Source organism: Chinchilla lanigera, unplaced genomic scaffold (genome assembly GCF_000276665.1).
Source record: "Chinchilla lanigera isolate Chin_1 unplaced genomic scaffold, ChiLan1.0 scaffold00136, whole genome shotgun sequence".
In the NCBI taxonomy this organism is placed as follows: Eukaryota; Metazoa; Chordata; class Mammalia; order Rodentia; family Chinchillidae; genus Chinchilla; species Chinchilla lanigera.
In genome coordinates this window covers 2640370-2668174 of record NW_004955537.1, presented here as the reverse complement: position 1 = coordinate 2668174, position 27805 = coordinate 2640370, and the positions used below count along the sequence as shown (strand labels likewise).

Below are 27805 nucleotides of genomic sequence, written 5' to 3'. Positions count from 1 at the left end.
ATACAGGAAATGTTACCAAGAGACATAAAACTAAGAGGTGCTCACTGAGTTTGGACTATTTAGTCTCTCCGTATTGAAGTTGGAGGTATTTGCCTTAACAGGGGAAGTCCTGCGAGAGGGCAGAGAGCTCCGTGTGGGGTCTACCCACTGTTTTCTGTCCAGACCACATCACTCTGGAACTCCAGCTTCATTACCTCTAATGGCTCTAAACACCCGGACCTAATGTTTTTGAGTGATCTAGCTTCTAAATGTGCCACCAGCACCATGCAATGGCATTGTTGACAGATTTACAGTGATGAATAGGAGTGCAGTGTTTTCAAATCCCCTGCAACTCCCGACGAATGCAGTCTCTGTCTGCAGGGTCCAGGAGGGTCTGAGTGGCACAGGTCTCGCTGGGCCAGCCACACTTGTCCTTCTTGTCATGTGTACTGAGCTTGCCACTCGACATCCTGGGAGGATAAGGGTGCGACATTACCACAGTAACCTGGGCAGCATTCTCTAGGAAAAAAGAAATAGTGAGGTAACTTGCATTTTGTAATATTTCGCTTTGTAGTCCAATGATCTAATATGGATAATTTATGTCTTCACCTCAACCTTCCCTTTCTTAGGACCTCATTCTTTGTTGATCATACACTCTTCATTCTGCCCTGAGCTCTTTTCCACCTAGACCTGATAGTGGGCTTCTGTGCTCATCACCAGTTGAATAATTTTAGCAAATATCCTAAAAAAGGAGTTTAATCAAAACCCTACCCTCAATATCAATTACCCTCATATTTCCTCTTGTTCCACAATTCCCTGGATGTTGTCTGATCACCCTGGCCTCCCTCAACAAGAATCCCACTAGGTCCATGTAGCCTGAGCCCTCTTTACCTCTCATGTTTCTTATTTTTAATTTTCCTTCTATTGACTCTCAACTTCAGATCTTCAACTACAAAATTCCACTTTTCTGTTCTGTATTGAGAATTAATCTCAATCTCGTTCCCCTACTCCAATGCGACTTATGCTGCTTACTTATATCTATGGAGATAGCTCCTTTCTTGAACAAAGCCTTCCTCATGGGCTTTAGCAATTGCTGAATAGTTGATTCATTAGTCACGTTCAGTAAACGTCATGGAAGAACTTCCTTTTCAATACTCTTCCTTATTCGCTAAATGAAGACCCTTTCCCCTTTCTCCTCTCCCCTTGAAGGGTCATCACTGTTTATCTCTCTAGCCAGGTTTCTTCCTCCCTTTTGGATTCAGCCCTTCTTCATATGGTCTGGTTGACCAAGCTGAAGGGACAAGGACTGATTCTTGGACAATAAGTTGTTAAAGGTGCCCCCCAAATTTCAAATAAGATAATAAGATAATGTGAAGGGAAAATAGAGATAGTAGTAAAATACCCAGCATTTATCTGGTCAGATAAAGGATCCCTATAACTAACCTGAGAGGTGTTCCAGGTCCAAGGTTGGCTTGCCCTGGTCTGGCATGCCATGCGGTCACCAGTTGGCTTGCTGGACTCCACAATCCAGGTAACTCCAAATTCATATTAGTTGGAAATCCAGCTCCTTGGTGATTTCTCCCAGGCACATTCATCCAGCCTCGTGTGAGTGGCTGGATTTTGTTGGGGACTGGAAAATAGAGAACTAGAAAGAAGGGCTAGGAGGTGGGGTGGGGGCAAAGATACAGGAGTAACAGGCTAGGGGGGCAGCAGGAACACGCACACGGCGGTGAGGGGGCGCTTTGGATGGAAGGGAGGAAGAGCAGGGATGGGAGACCTTTAAGGCAGGGCAGTGGGAAGGGCCAGCGTTAGGGAGAGGAGGGAATCTAGTGTGGCAGAACACGGAAAGAGACGGGTTATGGTGGAGAGTAGGCTGAGGCTTGAAGGGTTGAGAAGACAGGGGAGGAAGGCGGGTTGGAGGATGAGAAGGTGGAAGGAGAGGAGGAGGAGGCTTAGGTCTAGGTGTAGGAATTCTAGGTAGTTTTTTCATTTTCTCGGGAGGCTCTCCTGCTCGCTCACTTTACCTCAGTAGTGAAATGAGCAAGTGAGCTTGTGCCGGCGCTGTTCTGGAACTTATCTCAAGCATCACCACTTGCATCATCGCATGGCTGAATGCCCATTGTGATGTGCATGTGCTGCACATTCTGGTGCAGTCAGGAGCTGCACCAATCAGGAAGATGGTTCCAGTGTCCAGGTTTATGAGTGATGATGGGAAATAGCAAAGAGGAGACATGAGGCTGTGCTGTTAGTCTCTGTTCTTGGAATGGCGTGCAGGCTGTTCCTCAGTAGGCAAATACTGACCAAGGGTTAGAATAGAGCTGAGTGCTTAGGGCCTTGGATAGCAGTAATTAAGCAGGAATTTGAAAAATGGGAAGAAATCAGTGTCGAATCTATTCACCATACCAGATCTTCCTGAACTGTTACCATCACTTCCGTTGTTGAAAGAACAAGAGGTTGATTAGAGCAGGGCTGATGTTGTTCACATCGTTTCCCAGTGCAGAGGATGCTGAGGAGCAGAGGGGAACTGTCATGGGCAGGCAGTGGTGAAAAAGCAGCAGGACAAGGGCCTGGGTGGGAAGCAGAGTGCATGGAGCAATGAGCACAAAATGGTCTGGAGCTCTGACAGACAGCAGGACCCCACCTGTGCTTCTAGAGGGGCCCCATAGGCAGTTGTTTGGAACAGAGTTGGTAGCTTGTGTCTTGGTGCTTGTGGTCCCTTGGTCTGTTGCCTGTCTGTTAACCAGAACCAGAAACCTAGGGTCAAAGCTGCTAGGGTGATTGCCCACTCCTGATCCTTAGGGACTGCACTGGCTGTTCTTGCTCACTACCTGAGATACCTAAGTCCACACAGATGATTATGGAGGCTACTGCTTATCCAGCCTTTTTTGTCGATGTAGCAGCACACTCTCCTTAATATGCTGGACTCTTTGATCACCATCTGAATCATAACTCCCTTGCTTCCTTCTCTCTTGGACTCTGATCACTATACCATTCTGGGTTTTTGTTTTTGTTTTTTTTTCACAATTTGACCCTACACCATTTCTTCTCGTCCTTCACAAAACTTTCAGTTGTGCCCTGTTAAATCCAAGGTTGTGATTATCAAGTGTTCTTATTTCTTTTTCTTCTTCATTGACTGCCCCTTGCATCTCCTGCCTTTAACTGTAAGCTGGTTTCTCTTGAGGAGTTCACTGTTTCCCTTGTATCTGAAGTAGAGAGTGCTCATTTTCTAAGATGCTAAAGTACTTCAGAGTGGGTAGGTGATGTACAGATTCTCTCTACTCTAATTCTTCTGAAACCACAAGTGCTCTTATACTAGAAAATCTCTTCCTCCTTAGAAATTCGTGCTACCTGCCATTTCCCTAGTCCTGTCACCTGTCTTGGACACTGCCTTTTTCTATGAAAAGTTTAACGTTTGTGTCAAGGTTTCATTCATAAGTCCATTGCCTTGGGTCCCTATCATTCCCAAGGTGATGATCATTGGAAGCTGTGCCCTCTCCCTTCCTTGATGTCTTTATCACCAAGCCCATTATTTAAATTACATATTAACCACCTATGGACGTATCTGGAACTTTTCTAGGAATTTTCTCACTTCTGACATCCCTTATCTAGGTATCTTGTTCTATGATCACTATCTTCAGTACCTAACTGTTACAGTGCCTAAATTTAGTGCCTCAAAGAACTAGCCCTTTCAGTTTTTCTTCACAAAAACTAAAATGAATAAATGAAAAACCAAATAGACCCTGGTCAATATCCCCTCTCCCACTGAGATATTGTTACATCATATCGGATTCAACATGTGAGTTATTATTCTCAAATATGGGATATCAAAATACATATAAACCTACAAGTTTGACATTGACAACTTCACCCACAGCAGGGTTACTCTCTGCTGCTATTTCTCCAAAAACTGAGAAAGAAGACTGACAGGGCCACACCTATTAGCCTTTGAGATGATCCTAAAGTCTCACCAGGGCAAGTTATCATGTATCTCTGTTTGCATTAGCTTTCCATTATTATAAAAAATACCTATATAACTAACTTATAAATAGAAAGAGCTTACTTGGTTCACTGCTCTGGAGGGTACATTCCACAGTAAATTGGCCCCATTGCCAACTGGTCCTGTGACTAGGCAGTGGGTCCTATTGGCTGCACATGGCAAAATAGAATTTACCACCTCATGACTGGGCAGGGAAAGAAAAGAAAGTGGCTAGGGTCCCACTGTCCTCTTAAAGACCGCACCACCAATATCCTAGAGAGCTCCCACTTTGTCCCACTCTTAAAGTCCCATAACCTCCCAAACTGTGGCCCACACCCTCAATGCATGGGCCATGCACAGGTATTCCCGATCCAAATTATAGCACCATTGTTTTTGGTTGGCCATGAAAAGTACTTTTTGAGCTTCAAGTAGACCTTACTTTCCACAGAAGCATTTCTATCCTAACTGCCAAAACAGACTTTATTAAATTGATTTTAACAAAAATGGAACTCATTCACTTTGTGGCTAGTGTACCTTATTTATTCAGAGCTGTCCCTGTGAGATTTGTTTACCATGGGATGCTGCCTGTTGGCAGAATGACTTGACACATGCCTCTGCCATCCCTGCTCTCATGGAGATCATAATGTGATGGCAGACAGTAGTCAAAGAATCATACTGCTTCTCAGCCTTTTGTCTAAGATAAACTGTGAATATATATATATATATATATATATATATATATATATTCGTGCTACAAGAGGTTATAACACATTAATTTAGCTAAGCTGGAGAGATTTCAGAAGGTTTCCTTGTGGACGTATGAGGATATCTGAGATCATTCCTAGGATGCATGGAAGGGTTGAGAGCTTTCAGAGGGAAGAAACATCCACCAACTTTCTGTTGCAAGAAAGAATATGTCTGCAAGGAACAGAACAAAGCGCAGTTAGGCAGAAGCAATGGAAGAGAAGTACAGGGCCAAACCATGGGCCTTGTGGGCCACACTTGGATTTTGCTTTTTATCTTACCAGCTCTTGAAGGTTATTATTCAAACCTAGGAATGATGTTTTTACAGTTATGAATCCTTCTAACTGCAGCATAGAGGATTGATTTTCAAATGAATCTATGCATGTGTACATTGATCTCTTTAACTCTGGAATATAGGGCAAAATTTTGACTTCACAATAGTTTTTTGAAGTTCAGAAAGTTTCCTATGCCACACTTTTCAATATTGCATCTGATCCATTTACTATTTTTTTTAGATTTTTTTTTTTTTGCATTATTACAAAATGAACGCAGGTTCACTGCACTAAGCTGCATTCCCAGCACTTTTATAATTTTTTTGAGCCAAGGTCTCTAAGCACTTGCTCAGACATGTGAGCAATGTATCGGGCCTGTGTTCTAGGAGCAACAAGTACTTCAACAAAATCAGTTTATTGGGTAAGAGCTTTATTTTGTGGTTTCAACTTTTCTTCTTAGAATACAGTGGTTGTTGAGCTGAGTGCTTCTTTACTCACAGGTTTTGCTGATAAACTGGATTTCCCTGAGGATGATCAGAACTGCCAGAAAGGCAGAAGCTAAAGGCCAGCAGGTGAAGAAGAAAGGGAACAAAAGCATTCTGGTCTGGTCTGGTCTGGTTTGGTTTGGTTTGGTTTGGTTTGGTCTGGTCTGGTCTGGTTTGGTCTGGTTTGGTTTGGTCTGGTCTGGTCTGGTCTGGTTTGGTTTGGTCTGGTCTGGTCTGATCTGCTTTGGTTTGGTTCTGTGGTGTGTGATGGGCCAACAGTGCTTGAGCAAGGTGGGGACATCACATGAATGGCATTGACTGGAAAGAATGCAGCTGCTGATGTGCCTAAGACTTGCTCTTTAGCCATGTGAGTCTTTGAAGGTGACTATAACATACTCGGCTCATTTAAAGTTACTGCTGTGTCAGCGTGTGCTTCTTCTTCACACAATGTGATGGCAAATGGGAGAAAACAAGAGTTTAGATCCAGACTGTGTCACTCAGTAGGAAGGTAGTGTTATGTCTGGTGAGGGTAGATTTTTACCTAGGGTCTGTAAAAAAACCCAATCAATAAAAAATTAGAGATATATGTTTAGAAGGAGAAAAAAATCATTTTATTGGAAAGGCAAGATAAATGGGGAAGCAAAATCATTTTATTGGGAAAAGAGAGAAAAGATAGATAACTACCTTGGAATAATGTGGAAGGCCCAAGCTGGCACTCGGAGTGTTTGTTCTAAGTCTCTGTTATTACATGGTGAGAAAGGAACTATACCTGTTGAGAGTTGTTATAACTTAATTGACTATTCTGGGCTCTGAGACCCCAGACTGGGTCACTGTCTCTTCTGTTACCTATGTGTACATTTTTGGATAAGCACTTTTTTTTTTATCTCTTTGTACTGTCTGGATAATTAACTTGTGAGATTTATAACAGTTACATTCAAAGCCGAGTTAGTAAAAGGGATACATGTGTGTTTTACTGTATTAATCTGGTGAGAATGATAAATATATATGTACATATATATGGGTGTGTGAGTGTTGAGGTGTTAGTGTGTACTTTATATACAAAGTGCGTTTTTGCGATATCGCTCTCCCCCCTCCACTCTGTTCTCTTGTGCCTAATCGAAAATGGAGGGAGGAGGGAGCTGTGTCTTGGCATGAAGTGAGCTAGGCCAGCCTGATCAACTGTCTCTGTTTGTTTCTCTTAGCTACTCTAGCAGAGGCACAGGGATGTGATGCAGCAGGTTGGGTGTGAGGAGCAGCAGGTTGGGTGTAAGGAGCGGCCGGCATTTTCCATCAATCAGGACAAGTGGGCTGGGTGGTTGGGCCATTTCCTGGCTGTTCCCACAGTGAGGAGCAGGGCATACTCAAGTGTATAGACATGACAGTGAACTGGTGTAGATGGACTTAAGGGAAGTGGATTGTGTGACTGTTACAAAAACCCAGATGAGCAGTGATAATGCTCTGAAATTCTAGTCACAGAGCAGAGAGGGAGGAGATGGAAGAAACACTCAAGAGGTTAAATGGGCAGGGCTCAGTGATTGAACTTGGTGCACAGAGACAGGTGGCCTGGGCGGCTGGGCAGAGAGCAGGAGCAGCAGCCCCAAAGTAAGCATTTGTACTGGATGTGGAGCTCATCCAGAATGGGAGATAATGCGCTTTCAAATATGCCGATGGTATTGAAATTTATTACATGGGAATGTTAGCTGCATGTATACATCCTTGAAACAAATACAAATAGCTGGGGGTAATTTAGCAAAATTATGTTAAAGTTTTCCATAAATAGCAGAAAGATGTGATGAAGAGGTGTTATGTGTAGATCCTTTCCTGCTCTTTGCTTTGTCTTTTTCCTACTGAGGGGGTTAAAACCATAAATAGAAGAACTCGCCCAGGGAGTTGTGAAGGTCAATAAGGGGATTCTGGTGACCATGTCGCCTAAGGGACTTTTCACAAAGGAACTTGAGGGTGTCACCGAGTCATGAGGGTCACCAGGATTCACAGTGCTGAAGTAATCTATAGGGCCCATTTTGCCAATGTCCAGTGCTAAATGATGACATAAAGAACAGTGTTTTGGTGTGGTGGAGAAAAAAAAGGCTCCAAGTGGAACACTCAACAGGAGTCATGATGACCTATCCAGCTTCCAGGCTGAGACAGCACTTGTCAAGCACTTCAAGAGTGCTGGAAAGAAAGGGCCAAGTGTGAGGGTGGAGTGTAGGAGGGCAGGCTCAGCCTCCTCTGATCCTCCACGTACTGCACCTTCTCCTTCTTGGTCCGGGGCAGAGAGCTATGTGCTGTGTGACCACATACCGTTCTTTATGTAGAAGGGATCTTGAAAAGGAACAAAAGAGATGAAGAGCAGAATCTGCTAGAAGTCATCTTTTTATACAACCAAGGAAAGGTTATGTTCTTGAATTTCACGGTACAATGAGATCTCTTCTATGGTTCTCTTTTTTGGAACATTTTGCAAGCATGTTGTTCTCTTTTTGGAAGCATGCTATTTTTGAAAGTAAACTAAAGAGATATCAACCAAACATATACCTTTGATTAAATACTTAGGATAGAAGTATTTACAAGTTATTTTGCATGTTAAATAGTATTATTTATTGACAATAATTTAGCCTTTGAGACTGCTGTGACTTCCTTTTTCATTATCAGTACTTGTTGATAGCATGGAATAGTGATGATCATTTGGTAAACTAGTACATTCATTCAACATATCTTGATTATTTTCTGTCCTATTAACTTTCTCTCTTTCTTCTCCCTCTGATCACCTTCCTGTTGCTAATACTCTACCAAACTAGTTCCCTATCATATCCCTTATTTAATCATTCATTCATTTGGTTTCTCATATAAGTGAAAACACAGAGTTTAACATTCCAAGTCTGGCTTATTTCACTTAACACGGTGGCTAATTCTATCCATTTTCCTGAAAAAGACATTATTTCATTCTTCATGACTGAGTAATATTCCATTGTGCCTGTATACCATGTTTTCTTTATCCTTCCATCTGTTAGGCATGCAGGATGTTTCCACAGGTTGGGTATTGTGAATTGCACCTCTATAAACATGAGTATGTATGTGTCAATGAACAATGCTGACTTTCCTTCAGGAATATACTGAGGAGTGATATAAGTGCATCAAATGGTATTTCTGTGTTTAAGTTTTTGAGTAATCTTCATGGTTATTTCCACAGTGCTTATACTAGTCTACATTCCTGCTAACAGTGTAGGAGAGTTCCTTTCCTTCCCATTCTCCTTGCAATATGGACAGTTCTAATTGTCCTTGGTATTTTGATCATGGTTATTCTGACTGATATAATCTCATGGTCACTCTGACTGTGATATAATCTCATGGTCATTCTGACTGTGATATAATCTCATTAAACAGTGACTGGCACTGTCTAATGGCTAAAGGTATTAAACTTTTCCTCATATGCTTATTGGCCATTAGTACTTCTTCTTTTGAGAAGGATGCATTCGGTTCACTTGCTGAATTCTTTATTGGATTTGTTTAAGGTTAATTTTTTTTAGCTCTTTGTATGTATTTTAGATATTAATCCTCTTTTTGAGGAATTGCTAGTGAAGATTTTCTCTCATTTTGTGGGTTTCTTTTCACTCTCTTGTTCCCTTTACTTTGTAAAGTAGAAGTTTTAAAAATTTGATATAATTCCACTTGCTGACTCTTGGTTAGAGTTGATTCTTGTGCTTTTAGAGTCCTTTTCTATGACTATGGCTTCAAGAGTTCCCCTACATTATCTTCCAGAAATTTTACAGTTTCTGGTTTTACATTTAAGTCTTTGATGTGTTTTGATTTGATTTTCGTACAAAGTGAGTGAAAGAGCTCTATTTTCAATCTTCTGCATGTGGTTATCTAGTTTCTCCAGCACTTTTTTTTTAAGAGACACTTTCCTCCAGTGCATGCTTTTGGTCATGTCGTCCAAGTCAGGTGGTTGTAGGTGTCTGTGTTTTTGTTTCTGTGTCTCCTGTTCTACTGTACTTCTGCTTTTGTGCCCACACCACATTGTTTTTATTACCATGCCTTTATGGTATGGTTTGAAATCTAGTACTGTGATGTCCCCAGCATTGCTTTTTTTGCACAGATGGTTTTGGCTATTCTGGGTCTCTCCAATTCCATATGAACTGTAGAACTATTGTTTTTCTAGTTCTGTGAAGTATGACGTTGGTAGTTAAATAGAAATTGCATTGAATCTGTAGATCACTTTTGGTAATATGGCTATTTTCACAATATTTGTTCTTGTGACCCATAAACAAGGGAGGATGTTCCATTTCTAATATTTATTTCAATCTTTTCTTTATGTTCTGTAGTTTCCATTGTACAGATCTTTCATTCCTTGGTTGGATGGATTGCTAGTTATTTAAATTTTTACACTATCATGAATGAAGCAATTCCCTGATTTCTTTCTTGATTGATTCAATATTTAATGTACAAGAAAGCTATCGATTTTTCTGTGTTGATTTTGTATTCTACCACTTTGCTTAATTTATCAGATCTAAAGTTTTTCCGATGGAGCTTTTTTTTTTTTTTTTTTTGGTCTTCAAATAGGAATAATCTGATTTCTTTTCCTATTCTTATCCCTTTTTTTTTCTTTCTCTTGCTGGATTACTCTGGCTAATATTTCAAGCATTGAACAGAAGTAGTGAAAGTGAGCACCTTTGTCTGTTCTCCATTTTAGATGCAATTGTTTATGATTTTCTATTCAGTTGATGTTGGAAGTGAATTTGTCATATATAGCTTTTATCAATTTGAGGTAAGATTGTTCTATATATATTTTCATCAATTTTTATCATGAAAGGATCTCGAATTTTTGAGGCTCTTTCTGCTTCTATTGAGATGATCATGTGGTTTTTACTCTTTATTCCATTTACATGTTGTATCACATTTATTGATTTATATACGGTAAACAATTCTTACATCTCTGGCCATTTGCACAATATTTATTCTTGTAACCCATCAACAAGGAAGGACTTTCCATCTTCTAATATCTATTTCAATTTTTCCTTTATGTTCTGTAATTTGTAATATTGAATTCTACCTATGATAATCTTGTGGGGATTTTTATATATGTGCTCATCAGTAATATTTAGTATAGTTTTTCCTTTCCAATTGAGTTCTTATATACTTATGCTATGAGGGTACTGCTGGCTTAATAAAATGACATTGGGAGCATGCCTTTCTTTTCTATTATCTAGAAAATTTCAGGAGCATTAGTGTTAATTCTTCTCTAAGATTCTGGTCAAATTCAGTAGTGAATACGTTGAGTCCTGTGCTTTTCTTAGTTGGTAGAGTTTTAATATCTTTATCAATCTCATTGCTTCTTATTGATCGGTTCAAACATTTTAATATAGCCTTCATTTGATTTTGGTAAGTCATATCTGTCTAGGAATTTAGCCAAGTCTTTAATATTCTGCAACATAGTGGAGTACAAGTTTTAAAAAAATAATTTCTGATTCTCCTCTGCATTTCAATGTTGTCTGCTATGATTTTGCTTTTTTGTTTTCCTTCTCTAACATTGTTAATTTGGACTTCCTCTTTCTTTTGATAGATTAGGCTGGAGCTTATTAATCTTGTATATCTTTTCGAAGAAACAAGTGTTTGATTCATTCTTTCTTTGCATTTCTGTAGCCTCAACTTCATTCCTGCTCTAATGTTTATTAGTTCTCTCCTTCTACTGTTTTTGATTTTGGTTTGTTCTTGTTTTGTACAACACTGAGATGCATCATTAAGTTATTTATATGAGATTGCTGTTTTTCTCATGTAGGGTTCTTAGCTACTAGCTTCCCTCTTAGAACTGCTAACCTTGTGTCTCATGAATTCTGATATATTGTGTTACCATTATCATTAAATTCTAGGAATGTTTAAATTTCTTAATTCTTTTTTCCCCAATTCCCCTCCATTCCCTTCAATCCTTCTTCCTTTCTCTGTTTACAAAATTTGTTTCTTTTGTTTTCCTTCCATTCTTCTTACCCCTATTCCTTTTTTTTCTCTTTCCCTTCCCCACTCTCTTTTTCCCCTTCCCATTTAGACATTTTCTTCCTACTTTACAATATCTGTCCTCCATTGTGGTCTTTATTCACCCTTTGGGTTTCTCACACAAGAGAAACGATGCAATATTTAAACATATGTCCAATTTACTTCACTTCAAATTGTGGTTTTGAGATGCATCTGTTTACCTAAAAATGTCTCAAGTTATCCTTTGTGGCAGAGTAGTACTCCATGGTATATAAAAACTACATTTTCTTTATTCTTTCATCAGTTGGTGGTTATATGGTCTGTTTCCAAGATTTGTCTATTACAAACTGTGCTGCTTTAAATATGGCTGTGCGTATATTACTGTGGCATGATACTTTTAATTCTTTGGGGAAGATGCCAAGTAGGGGAATAGCTGGGTCAAATGGAACTTCTAGTTTTAGTTTTTTGAGAAATCTCCACACTGATTTCCACAGTGGTTACACCAGTCTACACTCCCAGTAGCGGAGAAAGGTTCCTTTTTCCCCACAGCATTGCCAGCATTTGTTATTGGTTGATTTTTTTATTATAGCCATTCTTTCTGGAGTGAGATGGAATCTTAGCATTGTTTGAATTTTCATTTCTCTTTTCATATATTTAATTGCTATTTGTACTTCTTCATCTGAGAAGTGTCTATTCATTGTAGGTGCCCATTTTTGGATTGGGTCTTTAAACTTGGGAGGTCTGATTTTTTTTTTTTTAGTTCTTTATATGTTCTTGATAGTCATCCTTTGTCTGAGGAGTAGCTGATAAAACATTTTTGCCCATTCTATGGGTTGGCTCTTTGCTGTGTTGGTGGTTTATTTTGCTGTGCAAAAGCTTTTTAATGTGATATGATCCAAGTTGCTGATTCTTTGTGATATTTCCTGTGAGAGCTGGGTTTTGTTCATAAAGTCTTTACCTACATCTATGTCCTCAAGAGTTTTATATGTTCTATCTTCCAGCAGATTATTTTTAATATTTAGATCTTTAAAGGATTAAAATTTTACCCTTGATTTAAATTTCTCCCTTGATTTCTTCAGATACCTATTGAGAATATAAGACTGTATTATTTAATTGCAATGTGTGTATTTTCTGTGACTTCTTTTGCCATTGAGTTCTAGTTTCATTACATTGTGATCTGATATGATGCACGAGATTATTTTAGTTCCTTTGTCTGTAGTGAGACTTGCTTTACGGCAAAAAATATAGACTGTTTTGGAGGAAGTTCCACGGAAAGAAAAAAATATGTATTCTATTATTATTGTAAGAAACACTGTGTAGGTATCTGTTAGATTCCTTTCATCTACAGTGGAGTTTAACTCTGCTGGTTCTTTGTTGATTTTTTTTTCTTTTTTATTGCTGGATACCTGTCTATTTTTAAGAGTGTGGTACTAAAGTGCTCCACTGTGATTGTATTGGTTTCTATCTGTCCTTTAATGTCAAGTAGTATTCCTTTTATAAAATTTGGTGCACTGCAATTCTGTGCATGTATGCATAATTGTTTTTTTGTTGTTGTTGTTTAGTGAATTGTTCCCTTATCAATATGTAGTGACCTCTTTTCCTCTCCCTGACAGTTCTGATTTAAACTCTGTTGTCAGATATCAGGAGAGCTGCCTCTGCTTGCTTTCAGGTTCTGTCTGACTACATCTTTGTGGACAACTTGTGTCTGTTACCGAAAACATGTACATAATTGAATCTTGCATTTTTTGTCGAATACGTCGGTCTTTATCTTTTAATTAGAAAGTTAAAAGTTAAAAGTCTGCATTATGTGTTATTATTGAATGGATTGCCATTTTTTTCACAGTTTGATTTATTTCTGTGAGATTTATTCTTTCTCTGATTGTCACTGTTTAGAATTCTGTTCAGTATTTTCTACAATGCTGGATCAATGATCACGGTTTCTTTAGTTTATCCTTATCATGGAAAGTTTTTATTTTTCCTTTAATTTTGAAGAACAGCCTTGCAGACCATAGTAATCTGAGTTGGCAGTTATATTGTTTCGTGTCTTGATAAACTTAATTCTAAGCCCTACTTGCCATAACTTGTCTTGACAAATCTGCTATTACTATGATAGGTTTGCCTTTGTAAATGATTTGGTATTTTTCTCTATCAGCTCTTAATGCCCTCTGTTTGTTCTGAATTTCTGGTATTTTGATTTTGAATGTCCTGGAGAGGTTCTTTTCTGGTGATTCTATTTGAGGTCCTACATGTTTCCTTTACTTGGGTATCCATTCTGCAGGTTTGTGAAATGTTATGCCAAAATACAGTGAGAAAAAAAATATGCCTTTAGATTCCACTTCTACTTCCTCTTCAGTCCAGTGATTCTTAAGTTTGTTCTTTTATACAAATTCGTCTGGAATCTCTTGGATAATCTTCTTTGACGCTTGTTGGTTTTTCATTGTTACTGACAAATCTTTTAGTCCAGCTTGTCTTCAAGTCCTGATGCGCTCTCTTCTGACACCTCTTGCTACTGTGAGACTTTCAGTTGAGTTCTAAAATTTGATTTATTGATGGTTTTATTTCTAGGATTTATACTTTGTTTTATTTTACAACCTCTATGTCTTTACTGAAGAGATCACTCATATTCTGCATTGTCTTTTTACTTCATTCATCTGAGTATTTGTATCTTCTTTAAACTCGATGATTAATTTAGTTATGGATTCATTCAGCTACTTATTTATATCTTCTCTGATATTACTGAGCATCTTAAATTAACAGTTTTTAAAATGTTTGTCTGGAATTTCATCTACTTCAGTATCTGTGAGACCAGCTATGGAGATGTCATATATTTTTACAGTCATCTTGTTGCCTTGTTTTCTCATGTTAGTTGTGTTTCTGTGTTGAGGTCTGCAGCAACCTATATTCTCAATAGGTATCTGAATACAGTCTTATATTCTCAATAGGTATCTGAGAATGATATCTCTTCTGCTGTTGTCTTAGATCTTGTATGTGGGTGTCTGTGTGTGCCCTGGATGTCGGGCATATCTCCATGTGAATGTTTTTACCCAGTCTGTTCTGGATGTTTGTTTTGGCATCCAACACTTCTTTGAAAGGGAAGAGTAATTATTAGTAACAGTACTTGAGAAACTAACCATTTATTATCAGGGAATTGAGAACTTGTTTTAAAAGATATTTACTCTTTCACTACCTCAGGAAAATGCAAACAAACTAGTAAAATATAATAGGCTACAGAATGTAAATGTTAATGATATCAAGGTTAATATTAATAGCATATAGAGACTGAAAGGGATAATATAGAAGGAGATCAAAGGAAAAAAGATAAAATGAGAGGAAAGGGTTAGGAAATATGTAAAGGGATGTGAGACAAAAAACAGAGGACAGAGCAGAGACTATAGAAGAGATAAGAGAATTGTATGTAATTGTTGAACACATGCAGATACAAAGTTAACTATCCTTAAGAAGTGACCTTTAGGGCCAAGGATATAGCTCAGTGGCATAGTGCCTGCCTGGCCAGCGTGAGGTCATGAGTTCAATTCCTGGTACAAAAAAAAAAAAGTGACCTTTGATATGGGAATCCATGACCAAACAACACAGAATGTAATGGAGCTAAAGCAGGAAAGCCTAATATATAGCAATATACTCATATACATATGTACAAGAAGAACAAACCTTATTACATAGAACAAAATACCAATAGACAATCAAAAATAATGGAAGCGAACAAAAGAAAAGAAAACTTAAAAAATCCAAACAAACAGAAAAGTAGACTACCATCCTGCTCTGATGGTTAGGATGAATATCCCTGAGAAGTTTCTCGAAGCTTCTGTCTTCAGACCACCATGCTCAGGAGCCTCCTGTGTTCTCAGGGGTGGCGGAGTGGAGTTGGAGCCATTCTCTGTGGTAGGTCTCAGCCTCAGGCTCCAGGCCGCGGCTTCCACAGTGAGCTCTTTGCCGCTCTTTCCCGTGATTCTCGGTCTGAGCTTCCCAGGCCCTGCTCCTGTCAGAATCTCCTCACCAGACTGAACTCCTTCCTTCTCTTGTCACTTGCTCACCTGGCTCCCAGTTATTGTACAATTCCCCTGCTCACACCCAACAGTTTAGTGGCATTCAGGGGTCTGGAAAGGGAAAGCCTCTGCTAGCACAGAAGAAGTTCTCCCTCCACCCCATTGCTCAGGCAACCCAGCTGCCAAATTCTGCAGATTTCTCACAGGCTTATTCTCCCTGACCCACCATGCGCTAGGGTAGAAAAAAGCCTGAGTCAGGAGGACCACTCAGCCAGTCTCTGGCCACCTCAAGTGCTCCACTTCTGTTTCCCTCTTCCCTTTGAGTCTCTCTCTGGTTCACACTCGCCTGGTGCCCCAGGGAGACAAAGCCCATGCCTGTGTGTCTGGGTTGGAGAGCCTGATTTCTAGCCCTGCCAAAGTTCCCCCATGTTTATCTCAGCTCACAGTTCCACAGGGGAACCAAAGAAGCCCTCTCTTACACAAGTGTCTTGGTCTCTGGGTCCCTGCATCCCAGAGGGATTGCCACTGTGCTCATCCAGCACAGATGTTGGTGATGGCTTAGGGTGAGCATCAAAGTGGCATCCATCTTGAAAGGATTTTGAGCCTTTCACAAGATAGGCCAGTCTACAAACCCACACTACGAACAGCCAAGTAAGAGTGACAAGGCGGGAAGCTGGAGAGATGCATGGGCCAAAGTTTTCTCTATGATTATCGTGGGATTTAAGAGACAGGAGAGACCAATGGGTTGAAGCAGGAGGATTTTATTTTTAGGTGTACACTGGCTCAGCTGATAAATCCAAAATGGCTGAGCAAAGGACAAAGGACAGGTTTCAGCTTTTATACATTTGGTCAAGGAGGTTGGTCTTTGACATGGAATTTGCAAGCAGACAGAGGAGAACAAAGCCATATTTGTCAAACTGTGACAGTTTTGTATCTTGGTGGCCCTGACTAGACATAGCAGGATGTTACAGCAACAGGTGCCTATAAAATTTCATTTATAGGGACAAAAGTTACTACTTCATTTTAACAGTTTACTTTTATGAGAACTACCTCCCTAGTTTCAACTAGCGTGAATTCTTTCTGAGGGCAATGCCCTGACGTCCTAATGATTCTGAAGTAGGTTCCACCTCTTAAAGAGATCACCACCTGTTGCAGTCAGGGTTTACAAGGGAAAAGATATAATACAAGGTACATAATTTATAGGATTATTTTATAATATTCACACAAAGAGTCAAATGCAAAACAGTGCAGGAAATCTGTCCACACACTAGAGACCCAAAGAATCCAGCTGAAGGCCTGGATCCCATGGCAATGTCCTCCATGAGTCCAACTGGAAACCTAGAGCCCATGACAATGTCTCATGCAAGTCTGCATCACAGATCTGCACTGGGGAGGCCCAGTGGTGGAAGGTAGAAAGTCTGAACCAGCAGGATGAAGGATCTGTGCCAGGAGCCTGAGGGATCTGCATTGGAGCCAGGAAGTGATGCTCAAAATAAGGGCCAGTGTGCCCCCCAGAAGAACCACAGCCATTCTCAGCAACAGCGAGGTCCCAAGCTCTTCCAATAATGAGAAATGGCTTTCATTTTAGGAAAGCCAGAGTGACAAGCTTCTCCAAGAGAATCAACAGCATACCATCTTCCCGCCAGATCTCTTTTTATGCTGTTGGCAACAATCTTCGGGTGGGCCCTCCACACGCAGTACCATGCTAATTCATTTCAGCAGCGTATCACAAGTTGACCATCAGTTAATTCACCACACCATCTCTTAATACCACTACAAAGGGACGAAGTCTCCAGGACTTGAATGCATGGAGGACAAACCATATCCAAATCACAGAGGGTGACTTTCTCTAAAGTCTGATGAACCCTGATTGTCTATATATGAGAAATGCTAAAATGCTGACTGGGAGCTATTGTAATGGTCCCTGCATAGCGGGCCATGTTAAGTGATGGGCCTTACCTGCCTTCCCTTGCTCCATTCCAGTCCTGAACCCATATTTTATTTTTAAGAAAGCTAGAAATATCTTAGAACTATATATTCCTTAAGCAGAAAAAAATAATTTGATTTCACATTTCCTCCTTTCTTACAGCATCACTGGTACATAAATGGGACATTTCTGGTCCTCGGCTATCTCCAGGCAACCTTGTCCCTCATTGTCCCCAGGCAACAATATCCCTCACTGTCTTCAGACAGTTGTGACCATCGTGTCCAGGCAACAGCTTCCCTGTAGGACAGTGTTGCCCTCCCTGCTTTCACCTGGTTCAGCCACCGGTTCCCATTCCCATGCACTCCACACTTCTCACACTGATCAGGGTCCTACCTCATGCCCCGGCCCTTTTAGTGCCTGACTCACCTATCACAGTTTCTTTGGACCTGGCTGAAATACTAACGTCACCACTGGACACCAAGAGGAAAGGGCTCACCATCTAGCAGATATAGAAGATAAAGGGCTGGTGGCTGGACCTTACTTCGTCCAATCATTTCCTAATACAGATTTGAGAAGGAGTCAGAAACCTCTCTCACTTGTAAGCAGATGTCCAGAACCAAGCCCTGAATATCTATATCACAAAGAACTGGAGGTTTCATATCTGAGAAGAACATTCTGACCAATGCTACAGTAGAGACTGAATGCCCTTTTCTGATCGAATAGGTGCCTTTATAGATTTTTTAAAATTCTGGCATGATAGGCATCATGTAAAACGTTCTCTTAGCCATGTTAGGTATGCAGTTCAGTGGTATTAAGTACATTCACACTGTGTGAAACAATCTCCAGGACTTTTCATAACCTCTCTCCAAGTCCCCCCTCCCTCCAACCGTGGACGTCCAACACCTTCCTTTGTTCCTATGAATGTTACCCCTCTAAATGCTTATTAGTGTAAATTATTCTTCTGTAACTCAGGAAGGCTGATCACAGAGAAAGTAGTGTCTCATCTTTATTGTCTCTAAAGCCTTAGATAAACCTTGACATCTTTTAGAAACACAGATTGCATCGCAGTCTGGCTGAGCTGGGTAAGTGTTTTCATTACATGTTACGTGAGCCGTGACTGGCAAGGCTCAGCCACCCTCCCAAAGTCTTCACTTTTCTTCCTGGACTGAGAAGAAAGTAAACTGTCATTCTGTGAAGAAGTCGCATTGTTAGCTTGGGGACAGCTTATAGCATAATATTTGTGCCCTGTCAAATGAGCTTTCTCCAGTGTAAAACAGGATGTCCAGCGGGTAGGGCCACTCCACACAAGGGTAGTGGTAGGGCCAGGTGGAAGCTCACAGAGAATGTGAAATCTCTGTAACTTCATGTTCTATACTGGAGAGGAAAACAGAGAGGTAACTTTTTAGAGCTACTGTGCAACTAGCCACTCCCCTGCTCAGATTTGTCTTCCTGGCTTCCATGAATGCCAAGTACATATTTTCTTTATCTAATTGACCATACCCCAAACCCCTATATTATCTCAGGCATTTGCTTCCCACAACTCTGAGCTTGCCCCCACTCTGAACCTGTATGCTTTCTGTAACTCCGAGCTTGTCCGTAGTTTGAACATGTCTTAGTGTGCAACATATATGATGTAGTTTTCTTTTAGGACAATCAGTAATAATGAGCTAAGATGTAAGCAATCAATAACTGCCAAATACTCTGCTTCTGTACTTCTTACTTGCAAACCCTATATAAGTCTTAGAGTACCAGAGATCAGAGCCTGATACTTTGGGATTGACTCCCTGTCAGGACTGTCGATGTTAAATAAATCTGCCTCCAAATCCTGGGTGATGTTTTGGTGTTTTTGTTTGCTGCTACAGTACCACCCAGATCCACATATCTTTTCCAGGGCTCCAGACACATCACGGCCCAATGACTCTGTGGGGATGGCTTCTACTTGCTTTGGTCCCATCCAGACTTTTAAAGTCTGTTGTTCCTCAGGGGAGCTGGAATTCATTTGTGTCTGAGGTTATGTACTGAGGCCATGTACTGTCTGAGGCTATGTACTCTCCAGCAATTCTGGAGAGTTGAGAAATACAATGCCCCCCACCTGGCTATTGTATCCATAGGGAACTGCTGGGTCTTGTATGAATTCTTTCTCCATTAAGAACAGAGGGAGAGACCTAGGCAATAGAGAAATCAACCAGACAGCATAACAAGCAAGCCTTTTGTGGCTGGGGTGCCAAAGGAACCATACAAGTTTATTTTTTTCTCTCTGTTAACCACAGGCATCCATGCATGGCCCTGGGAGAAGGGTGGAGAAGAACAAGGGCCAACACATTTTAGTCCCTGATCCTGGAGTCAGGTCATGCTTCTGGATCCCTCACCGTGGTATTGAGGACAACAGCCTCCATTCCCTCTATGTCACAACACCCACTGCCTACTGTGCAGGCAGCTCTGCGGGTTTGTGTCACTCACTCTGCTGAGTCAAATGCATATGGTGAGGCAGCCACCCACTAACCCAGTGCAGCGGGACGTCTGTGGGTCCCAAGGATGGGAATGTGCAGGGCTTTCTGACCCGCAGAGCAGTCTAAATTCAGATAATAGATCCCTTGTCATGATGCCTCCTGTCTACAGCACTCTAGGGGTTCTCAAGATGAATTCATTCTCCAAAGCCATGCTACTGTGCAGAGTTCAGGGTTTTTTTTTGTGTAGGCTGCAAACCTGTGAAGCTTACTAAACTTTCCAACATCTAGGATCACTAGAACCTGCATTGACAGAGTGTCCTGGGACCTCTTCCTCACTTTCACCCCTGTGGAGAGGAGATTCCCTCACCTCTGTGGAGCCGGGGCTACAAGTGCTGAGCTATTTGCTTTTTCCTTATATGCTGCTGTCTCAGGTCTATGGGTTTTATAAAGTTTCTATTCTTCTCCTGTTGAATTCCAGTCTTCTCCTGCAGTCACTCTCCTCAGGATACGGTTATACACTGACTATTTTGGTTCTTGTGGAGGAGCGGGTAGATGCTGTGGGCTTTTGTTCAGCCCTCTTACTGTCTCCCAGTGGGGCAATTTCTAAAGCAATCCCAAGCCTGTGGAGCAGCAGCTGGAGAGCATCAGGGTCAGGAGTTATGGGTTAACTGATGTAAAGCTCTGAGTGCAGGACACAGCCCATAATAAGGGTGCCATAAATGTGAGTTCTCATTCTTGTTTCGGTTTGTTTTGAAACAGTATCTTACTAAATCGCTCAGACTGTGTTCATCTGTGAAACCTTCCTGCCTCCGCATGCCAGAGTGCTGGGATTACACTGGAGACAAACCAGGGGATGGACTCATGAGAGCTGCTCACTTCTTGTTGTCACGATAGGACCTATCATTGGCTGGGCCCTTCTACGTGCTAAGCTGTGCTGAGACCGTACATGCACCTTCCTAACACAAACAGCATTATTTTCTGTTCTAAGTGTGATGAAAAGTGAGTTTCCCAGGAGGGGAAGTGATTTGCACAAGATCATTTGGATAGGAAGTTGTAGAATCTGTATCCAATCCCAGTCTGTCTACCTTTGTATTCTCTGTGTCACATGATACAGAGTTTCCACTGAATAGTAGGCACTAAGTTTTGGCAGTATTTACACCACAAAATAATATGTGGTCTTGGATAGGTACCTGAGGAAAAGAGAACTGGTAGCATTATTACTACCTATGTAGCATTAGTCCCTTATCTATATTCACACATTATTTCACTGTATTAGGTCTGTGGCCTTGGATAAGATGTCTGAAGATGTAAGTGGCTCTAACACGTACATCAGAAAGAAGCAAAGCGTGTCTAATTAGCGTCATCACTTGTTGAACAGAGATGTGGCAGCTCAGCCAGAGGATCTCTCCCTTCTCTAAGACCGAATGGAAAGAAATTTTAGAACCCCAAATGGAAACTTTCAAAGAATGCCCAGCTCCTCCGCTCCAAAGGCCACATCTAAAAAGCCTTAAGAGCATTAGACACCCAGGCTATGTTGTTCATCTATTTTGGTTCTTGTGGAGGAGCGGGTAGATGCTGTGGGCTTTTGTTCAGCCCTCTTACTGTCTCCCGGTGGGGCAATTTCTAAAGCAATCCCAAGCCTGTGGAGCAGCAGCTGGAGAGCATCAGGGTCAGGAGTTTTGTATTTCCAGGGACTCTGTTTTGTATTTCCCAACCTGGCCAAGGAGTCCCCAAGGCTTTTTCGGTACTGGAAATCCATTCTCTAACTCCATCCTGATATAAAGTGAACTCCTGAGTCTGCCTGCTGGAGTCTGCCTTCCCTTGAGGGCCTCTCTGGGTCCAACGCCCTTAACATGGTACACATCTCCTCTCTAGAGCCACTGTGCCCAGGAGGATGGGCATCTTCCTGGTGCACTGCACCAAGAGAAAATAGACGGCTGATACCATAGAGGTGAAGACATTACTTGGGCAAGGTAATAAGCTGATCATTTGTAGGTGTAAGGGAGAGGCTAGGGGCATTTTCTGCGCTGGGAATCCAAGAACTGACAAAGTGTCCCTAATTGGAGTGGGAGGTACAAGAACCTGCCCTTTCTGGGCAGAAGCCATTCTCCTGCTCTCCCTTATGGCTCTTCCTCCACCTGTGTAGATCTCTTCTAACCCTGAACTCCCAGTCTGCGGCTAGAGGCTTTGCAGTGGAAGCCCTGAGAGGGCACCCTTTCTCTTCCAGAAGCATAGAAGCTGAGAAACAGCAAGGAAACACTGGCAGGCAGAAGAAGCAGAGTAGAAATAAATACAGAGCTTTCCTACTGTGAGTGCTTCATGTAATTGCTCCTGTACATGGCCTTTGCAAAAGTCAATATAACACAGTGCTTAAAGGCCTCACAGGCTTAGCAGTAAGAAACCCGGGTTTCACTCCTGATCCTGCCACTTATTTATTTGCTGAAAGACAAAGCAAAATTTGGTCATACAGCAGAGGAAACTAGTACTAGAATAGGACTAAGTAGGCTTTACTAGAGGCTGGTTGGATACATTCTTCTGTATCTTTCTCCAAGTACCAACACAGTTCTGTCAGGCCCCAAACGAGAGCCTTCACATGCTAAGTACTGTGGAGAAATCCAAAAGAGGGGCAGCCACTTCCTACACTTTGGCTGGAAGACAAGCACACATAAACAAGGCTGGACTGGTCAGGTGAGGAGGAGGAAACCTTTAGTTAAGCCTTACAGGTCAGTGGGGTCTGAGGAAGCACCAAGGTTGGAGGAGGTGACCCAGTAGAGGAGCAGCTAGGGCAAAGGGTGTGAGCATACACGGAGATGATGGGGAAACCAGCTGGTTTGGAAGGTCTGAGGCTCCAAGAGGAAAGAACCCAGCTGCCCACACTAGGATTACGTTAGCATCACAGCACAGAAAGTTCACTTGTGCCATCTAGAAAGCTGATTAGAACCGGTCAAGGATGGGCCTTGAGTTCCTCAAGGAGTTGTGGAACAGGGTGTGATAGATGAAACTGCGTGGGCTTTTAGGTGAGCCAAGAGGCCGACAGGAGTTCTTTGCAAAGGTCCTAAGCACGGAGTGTAGCTGGGCAGGGTGATAGGCTGCTACTTGATTTTTATCCCTGACTGTCTAAGACTGCTTTTGAACTACTGCCTAGTCCTCTGTCTATGGAAAATTTCCCTCTCAATGCCCATGGCTCTGAGCAGGGCCAGGCTCCTAATTATCATCACAAACATCCCTCACTTGGGACGAATGTCCTTGGGACATTTTGCTCCTTGTTGATATTTGTTAAAACTCAAAATACACATCTCACACCATTTTCCTTTGCCCGTTCATACACTTTCCAGACTTCCATCATCAGCTCTGGCCAATCAGCCCTCATGATAAAGTTTCTAGCCTTGTCCTTTGCAAACTCAGAAATTCAGGAATGCTACCACACTCCTCTCCTCTCCTTTCCTTGATGAACACTGATATGGTCATAGGTCTCCAGCATGTTTGCCTAATACCAAAAAAATATCAGAGCTACAAGGGACCTCTAGGATCATCAAGTCCAAAGTATCAAAATGGGCTCTGAAGCTCAGAGACAGAGAGAGATGGAGTTTCCCAAGATCACAAAACAGTAAAGACAAAGCCAGGAGTGTCCCCATGTTGTTCCAATTTTGAGATTCATTGCATTTTTACTAACCCCTTTTATATGCCTTGTGATTTATATTTTGCAAATTATCTGGACATGCAGGATCCCATAATTACCCTGCCATAACCCCGGGTCATCGATGTTGCACCTCTGCTTTAACAGATGGAGAGGCTGAGGTCCACAGAAGTGAAGGCTCTTGCCCAAGGTCACATCTGAGTAAGTGACAACCGTGAGATACTCAGGTAAGGCTGAAATAAAAACTTGTTGGCAGGTGGCTGTAAGAATTCAACAGAAAGTCCTCTACTAATCTCAGTACAAGAAACAAGCTCAGACAGGCCTCAGGGTCTTGGCACGGCAAGCCAGGACCGCCAGCCCCTGGTTCAGGTGCTCAGGGCTACAGAGTCTTTCCCCACTGCTTTCCAACCTGTCTGTCTGTCTCTCTTTATTTTTCATTCTCATTTCAGGCCATAATTTTGGTTTTTTTTTTGTTTGTTTGTTTGTTTTTTTTTGGTTTTTCTCCGGTACCGGGAACCGAACTCACGACCTTGCGCTTGCCAGGCAGGCGCTTCTGCCACTGAGCTAAATCCCCAGCCCCCAGGCCATAATTTTTATTAGATAAATAAATTGTTGTCATACCAAGATCATAATAAGATGACTTCAATTATTAATACCTAAAGTCCTTTCTCATGTGCTAAAAGCATGTATTTTACTTTGGTAGACATCCCAGTAGTGTGTTTAGAGTTAATTTGCCTAATTTTTAAATTCTTTCAGAGATATCCAGTACAGCCTAGCTAATCAATTTCTGAATTATCATAATTTCTAAATTAATGTACTTCGTAAGTATTTGGGTACAACCCCAAGTAAGTTCTTTCCATTGTCATTCATCCTTTTTGTAAGGCCTCTGACTGTCTCCTCCTCTGGATCTTCAGCTCTCTTGTGACAGCTATGCCACCACACCAGGTGTGGGTGATAGTTTCCCAAGTACCCATAGCCTAATGACATGGGTTTTCCTTTCATAGTTTGAATTCTAGGCAGAGGCATCTGCTGACTACAAATTTGGACAACTTTGGATACCTGGTAGAATGAGGAAGTGGACAGAAAGTGGCTGATTCAATTTTAAAAGTATAGCTCAGCGGCAAAGCACCTGCCTGGCAAGCGTGAGGTCGTCAGTTCAATTCCCGGTACCAGAAAAAAAAACAACAACAACAAAAAAGAAAGTGGCTGAATTCACTGATGCAAAAGATGGTCACCTAACCTGGAGTTGGTGGGGCACATCTGTAATGCCACCACTCAGGAGGCTGAGGTAGGAGGATCACCACGAATTCCAGGCCAGCCTGAACTGCATAGGGAGAACCTGCCCAAAACATTAAAAAGAAAGGACACCCAGACATGGCCTATCTTCTATGGATTATTACTGTTCCCAGAGAAGGTCCTGTGGACCACCGGGCATTCTATGTTCTATTACAGGTGAAATAAAGATCTTTTGGCTTCTTGCCCAGTGACCTGGCTACCCTAGCATCCTTTCCCTTCTCATCTAGCTCAATCAAGATTTGACCAAATCGTTGTGCATGCTGTTGTGTGTGATTCAGCTTCTATCAATCCTGTCCTCACTTCCCCAAGCCAAAGAACAGAACGATAAAGTAATTGTCTCTCTTTGATAGGCAGATCACCATGCAAGGCTTTGGCAAGGAAAACCACACTTCAGTTTCTGAGTTTATCCTCCTTGGTTTATCCAGTGAGCCACAGGTCAGAATGGCCCTGTTCATCTTCTTCCTCCTCCTCTACTTTACAACTCTTGTGGGCAATGGGCTCATCATCACCCTTATCTACCTTGACTCACACCTCCACACACCCATGTACTTCTTTCTCAGTGTCCTCTCTTTGGTAGACATGAGCTACGTCACTACCACTGTGCCCCAGATGTTGGTAAACATGTTATATCCAAGGAGAACCATCTACTGGAATGCTTGTGTAGCCCAGATGTTCATCTTCTTGGTCCTGGGCATTGCTGAGTGCATTCTTTATGCCATTATGGCCTATGACAGGTACATTGCCATTTGCTTCCCCCTTCACTATTCCCTACTCATGAGCCGTATCACCTGTATCAAGATGGTCATTGTCTGTTGGTCCATTAGCCTCACTGGGGCTCTGATCTATACTGTCTTCACCATGCACCTGCCCTACTGTGGACCCTACAAAATCAACCACTTCTTCTGTGAGGTCCCTGCTGTTCTGAAGTTGGCCTGTGCGGACACATTCCTCAATGACCGGCTGAACTTCATGTTGGGTTTCATCCTGCTTTTGATCCCGCTCTCCCTCATCTTAGCATCCTATGTTCGCATATTTGCCTCCATCTTAAGAATTTACTCATCCCAGGGGAGGCTCAAGTCCTTCTCTACGTGTGCCTCCCACATCACCATGGTCATCATGTTCTATGGTCCAGCCATGGTCATGTACATGAGGCCCAGCTCCTGGAATGACCCAGAGCAGGACAAGAAGCTGGCTCTGTTCTACAATGTCTTCTCTGCCTTCCTCAACCCCATCATCTACAGCCTCAGGAACAAGGATGTAAAAGGGGCCTTTCTGAGAGTACTTGGAAACAGAGGATCGGCTCCATGACCCAGGATGTTTCAGACTTGTCTCTGGTCATGGGAAGACTAGAACAAGCTCATCTGGCATCATAGAGATACATCTGTTCTGACTCCCTTGAGTCTCCCTGGAGCTTTGGTCATCCTAAAGAGTGTGAGGCCAACCCTGACCTGAGGACTAACACATTGCTTGGAAAATTTTCAGCTGTCACCACCCAAGGACTCAGTGAAGTACTGAAAGCAAAAGATTTCTTTACAAAAACTATGTCTTGCAGTTCATGGCCACTGCTTTATTATTTTTTCTGGTTCTCTCCTTACCCTGGACTTTTATGGCAGTTTAACATGATCACAGCCAAATGTTTAGCATACATACATCTTTTTTTATAGTATAATGGAATCTGAGATGAAAGCGGCATAAAGAATATGCAGATTCTTCAGAGACAACATTGTGTGTCACTGTGTGACAAGGACATGTAGATAATATCTAGCATTGCTTTTCAAGATAGGTGCTATAATATCTGAGCTCAATTTATTATAAACATATCTGTGTACAAATATGGCTAACAGTTGGTCTGGTCTTGGCTCAGTTTTTTAAAAAATGACTCATATCTTCACTTCACAATTTATATTTAAAATCTCACTTTTATTTTGAGGAAACATATTAAAACAACAATATGTAAAAAGTATGTATTATGATGCATGCATCTAAATGTCTGCATCTATATATCTATAGACATATATGACAGTGTGAAACAGAGTAGCTACACAAAAACCGAGCAAGTACAGAAAATAATACAATAAAGACTCCATTTTCTTATATTCCAAATATATGGAATATATTTGGAATATATATTCCAATTGATATATGCTGCCCAATTCTTGTTTTAAAGGTTTAGGTAAGAGATAAAGTTAAATCTACCTTTTAAATATTTCCAGCTTGCTAGATTCTATCACTTTCAATAAACAAATCTATTCAATCTATTTTTAACATTTGCTCATGCATACTATACCCATGAGCAATGCATAGAATTGTTCTTGTAGGCATTTATGTTTTATAATGGTAGCATGGTATCAATAGTAATCTAAAAAATATTTAACTCAACATCTTGACTCTGATATCCACTCATTTGGTAAGTATAGGTCCAACTCCTTCTCTTCAACAAGAATCTAAATATACCTCATTGTACTAATTCTCTTTCATTTAACATTTGTTTCTTTCCAGTTTTTCAAAACATGTCTTTGGACATTTCTCCATATATAAATATTTTTCTAGGATCTGTTATTAGAAGTAGACCTTGCAGATTGTAGACTCAAAAAAAATTCAACATTACCACACACGTATGCTTTCAAGTAGTTATATTGATCTATGCTTCCCACCATAACCAGCCCTGTTAGTCTTCAACTATAGCAAACATACTAATGCTTTATCCATCTTATAGATGAAAAACAGTAATAATACTTTCTGTTTCATTTGCAGTTCCCTGACTGCAAACTTGCTGACTGCTAGTGTAGTAACATCTTTTCCTAAGGTTATTAATAAGGTTATGCCATGTAGTTCTGTAATCAGAACTCAGGGTCCAATTTCAGCTCTGTCCTTTATTAACTCAGTAAGACAGGCAAGTTACCTAATCTTCATGAGTCTCAATTTCCTCAGCTGTAAATGGGGGGAATAGTATATTCCTTCCAATGCTGTCAGAAGGATTAAGAAAGGTAATAAATATAAAGGGCTTATCATAATGAGAAACAAATAGCAAGTATTGTCTGCCTTTCCTTGATTTATAGTCTATTACACAT

At 41.2% G+C, this 27805-nt stretch overlaps 1 protein-coding gene across 1 annotated transcript in view; it reads left to right on the top strand.

Moving 5' to 3' along the window:
- LOC102019530 (olfactory receptor 2A12-like) overlaps positions 1-26042 on the top strand; it is a gene marked incomplete in the record, with an annotated part of 130458 nt that extends 104416 nt beyond the window's left edge. Inside the window, 2 exon segments of the mRNA XM_005410629.2 lie at positions 23526-23665; positions 25085-26042. Of these exon segments, the coding sequence (XP_005410686.1) occupies positions 25095-26042 (948 nt within the window).
- Positions 26043-27805: the final 1763 nt, after the last annotated feature.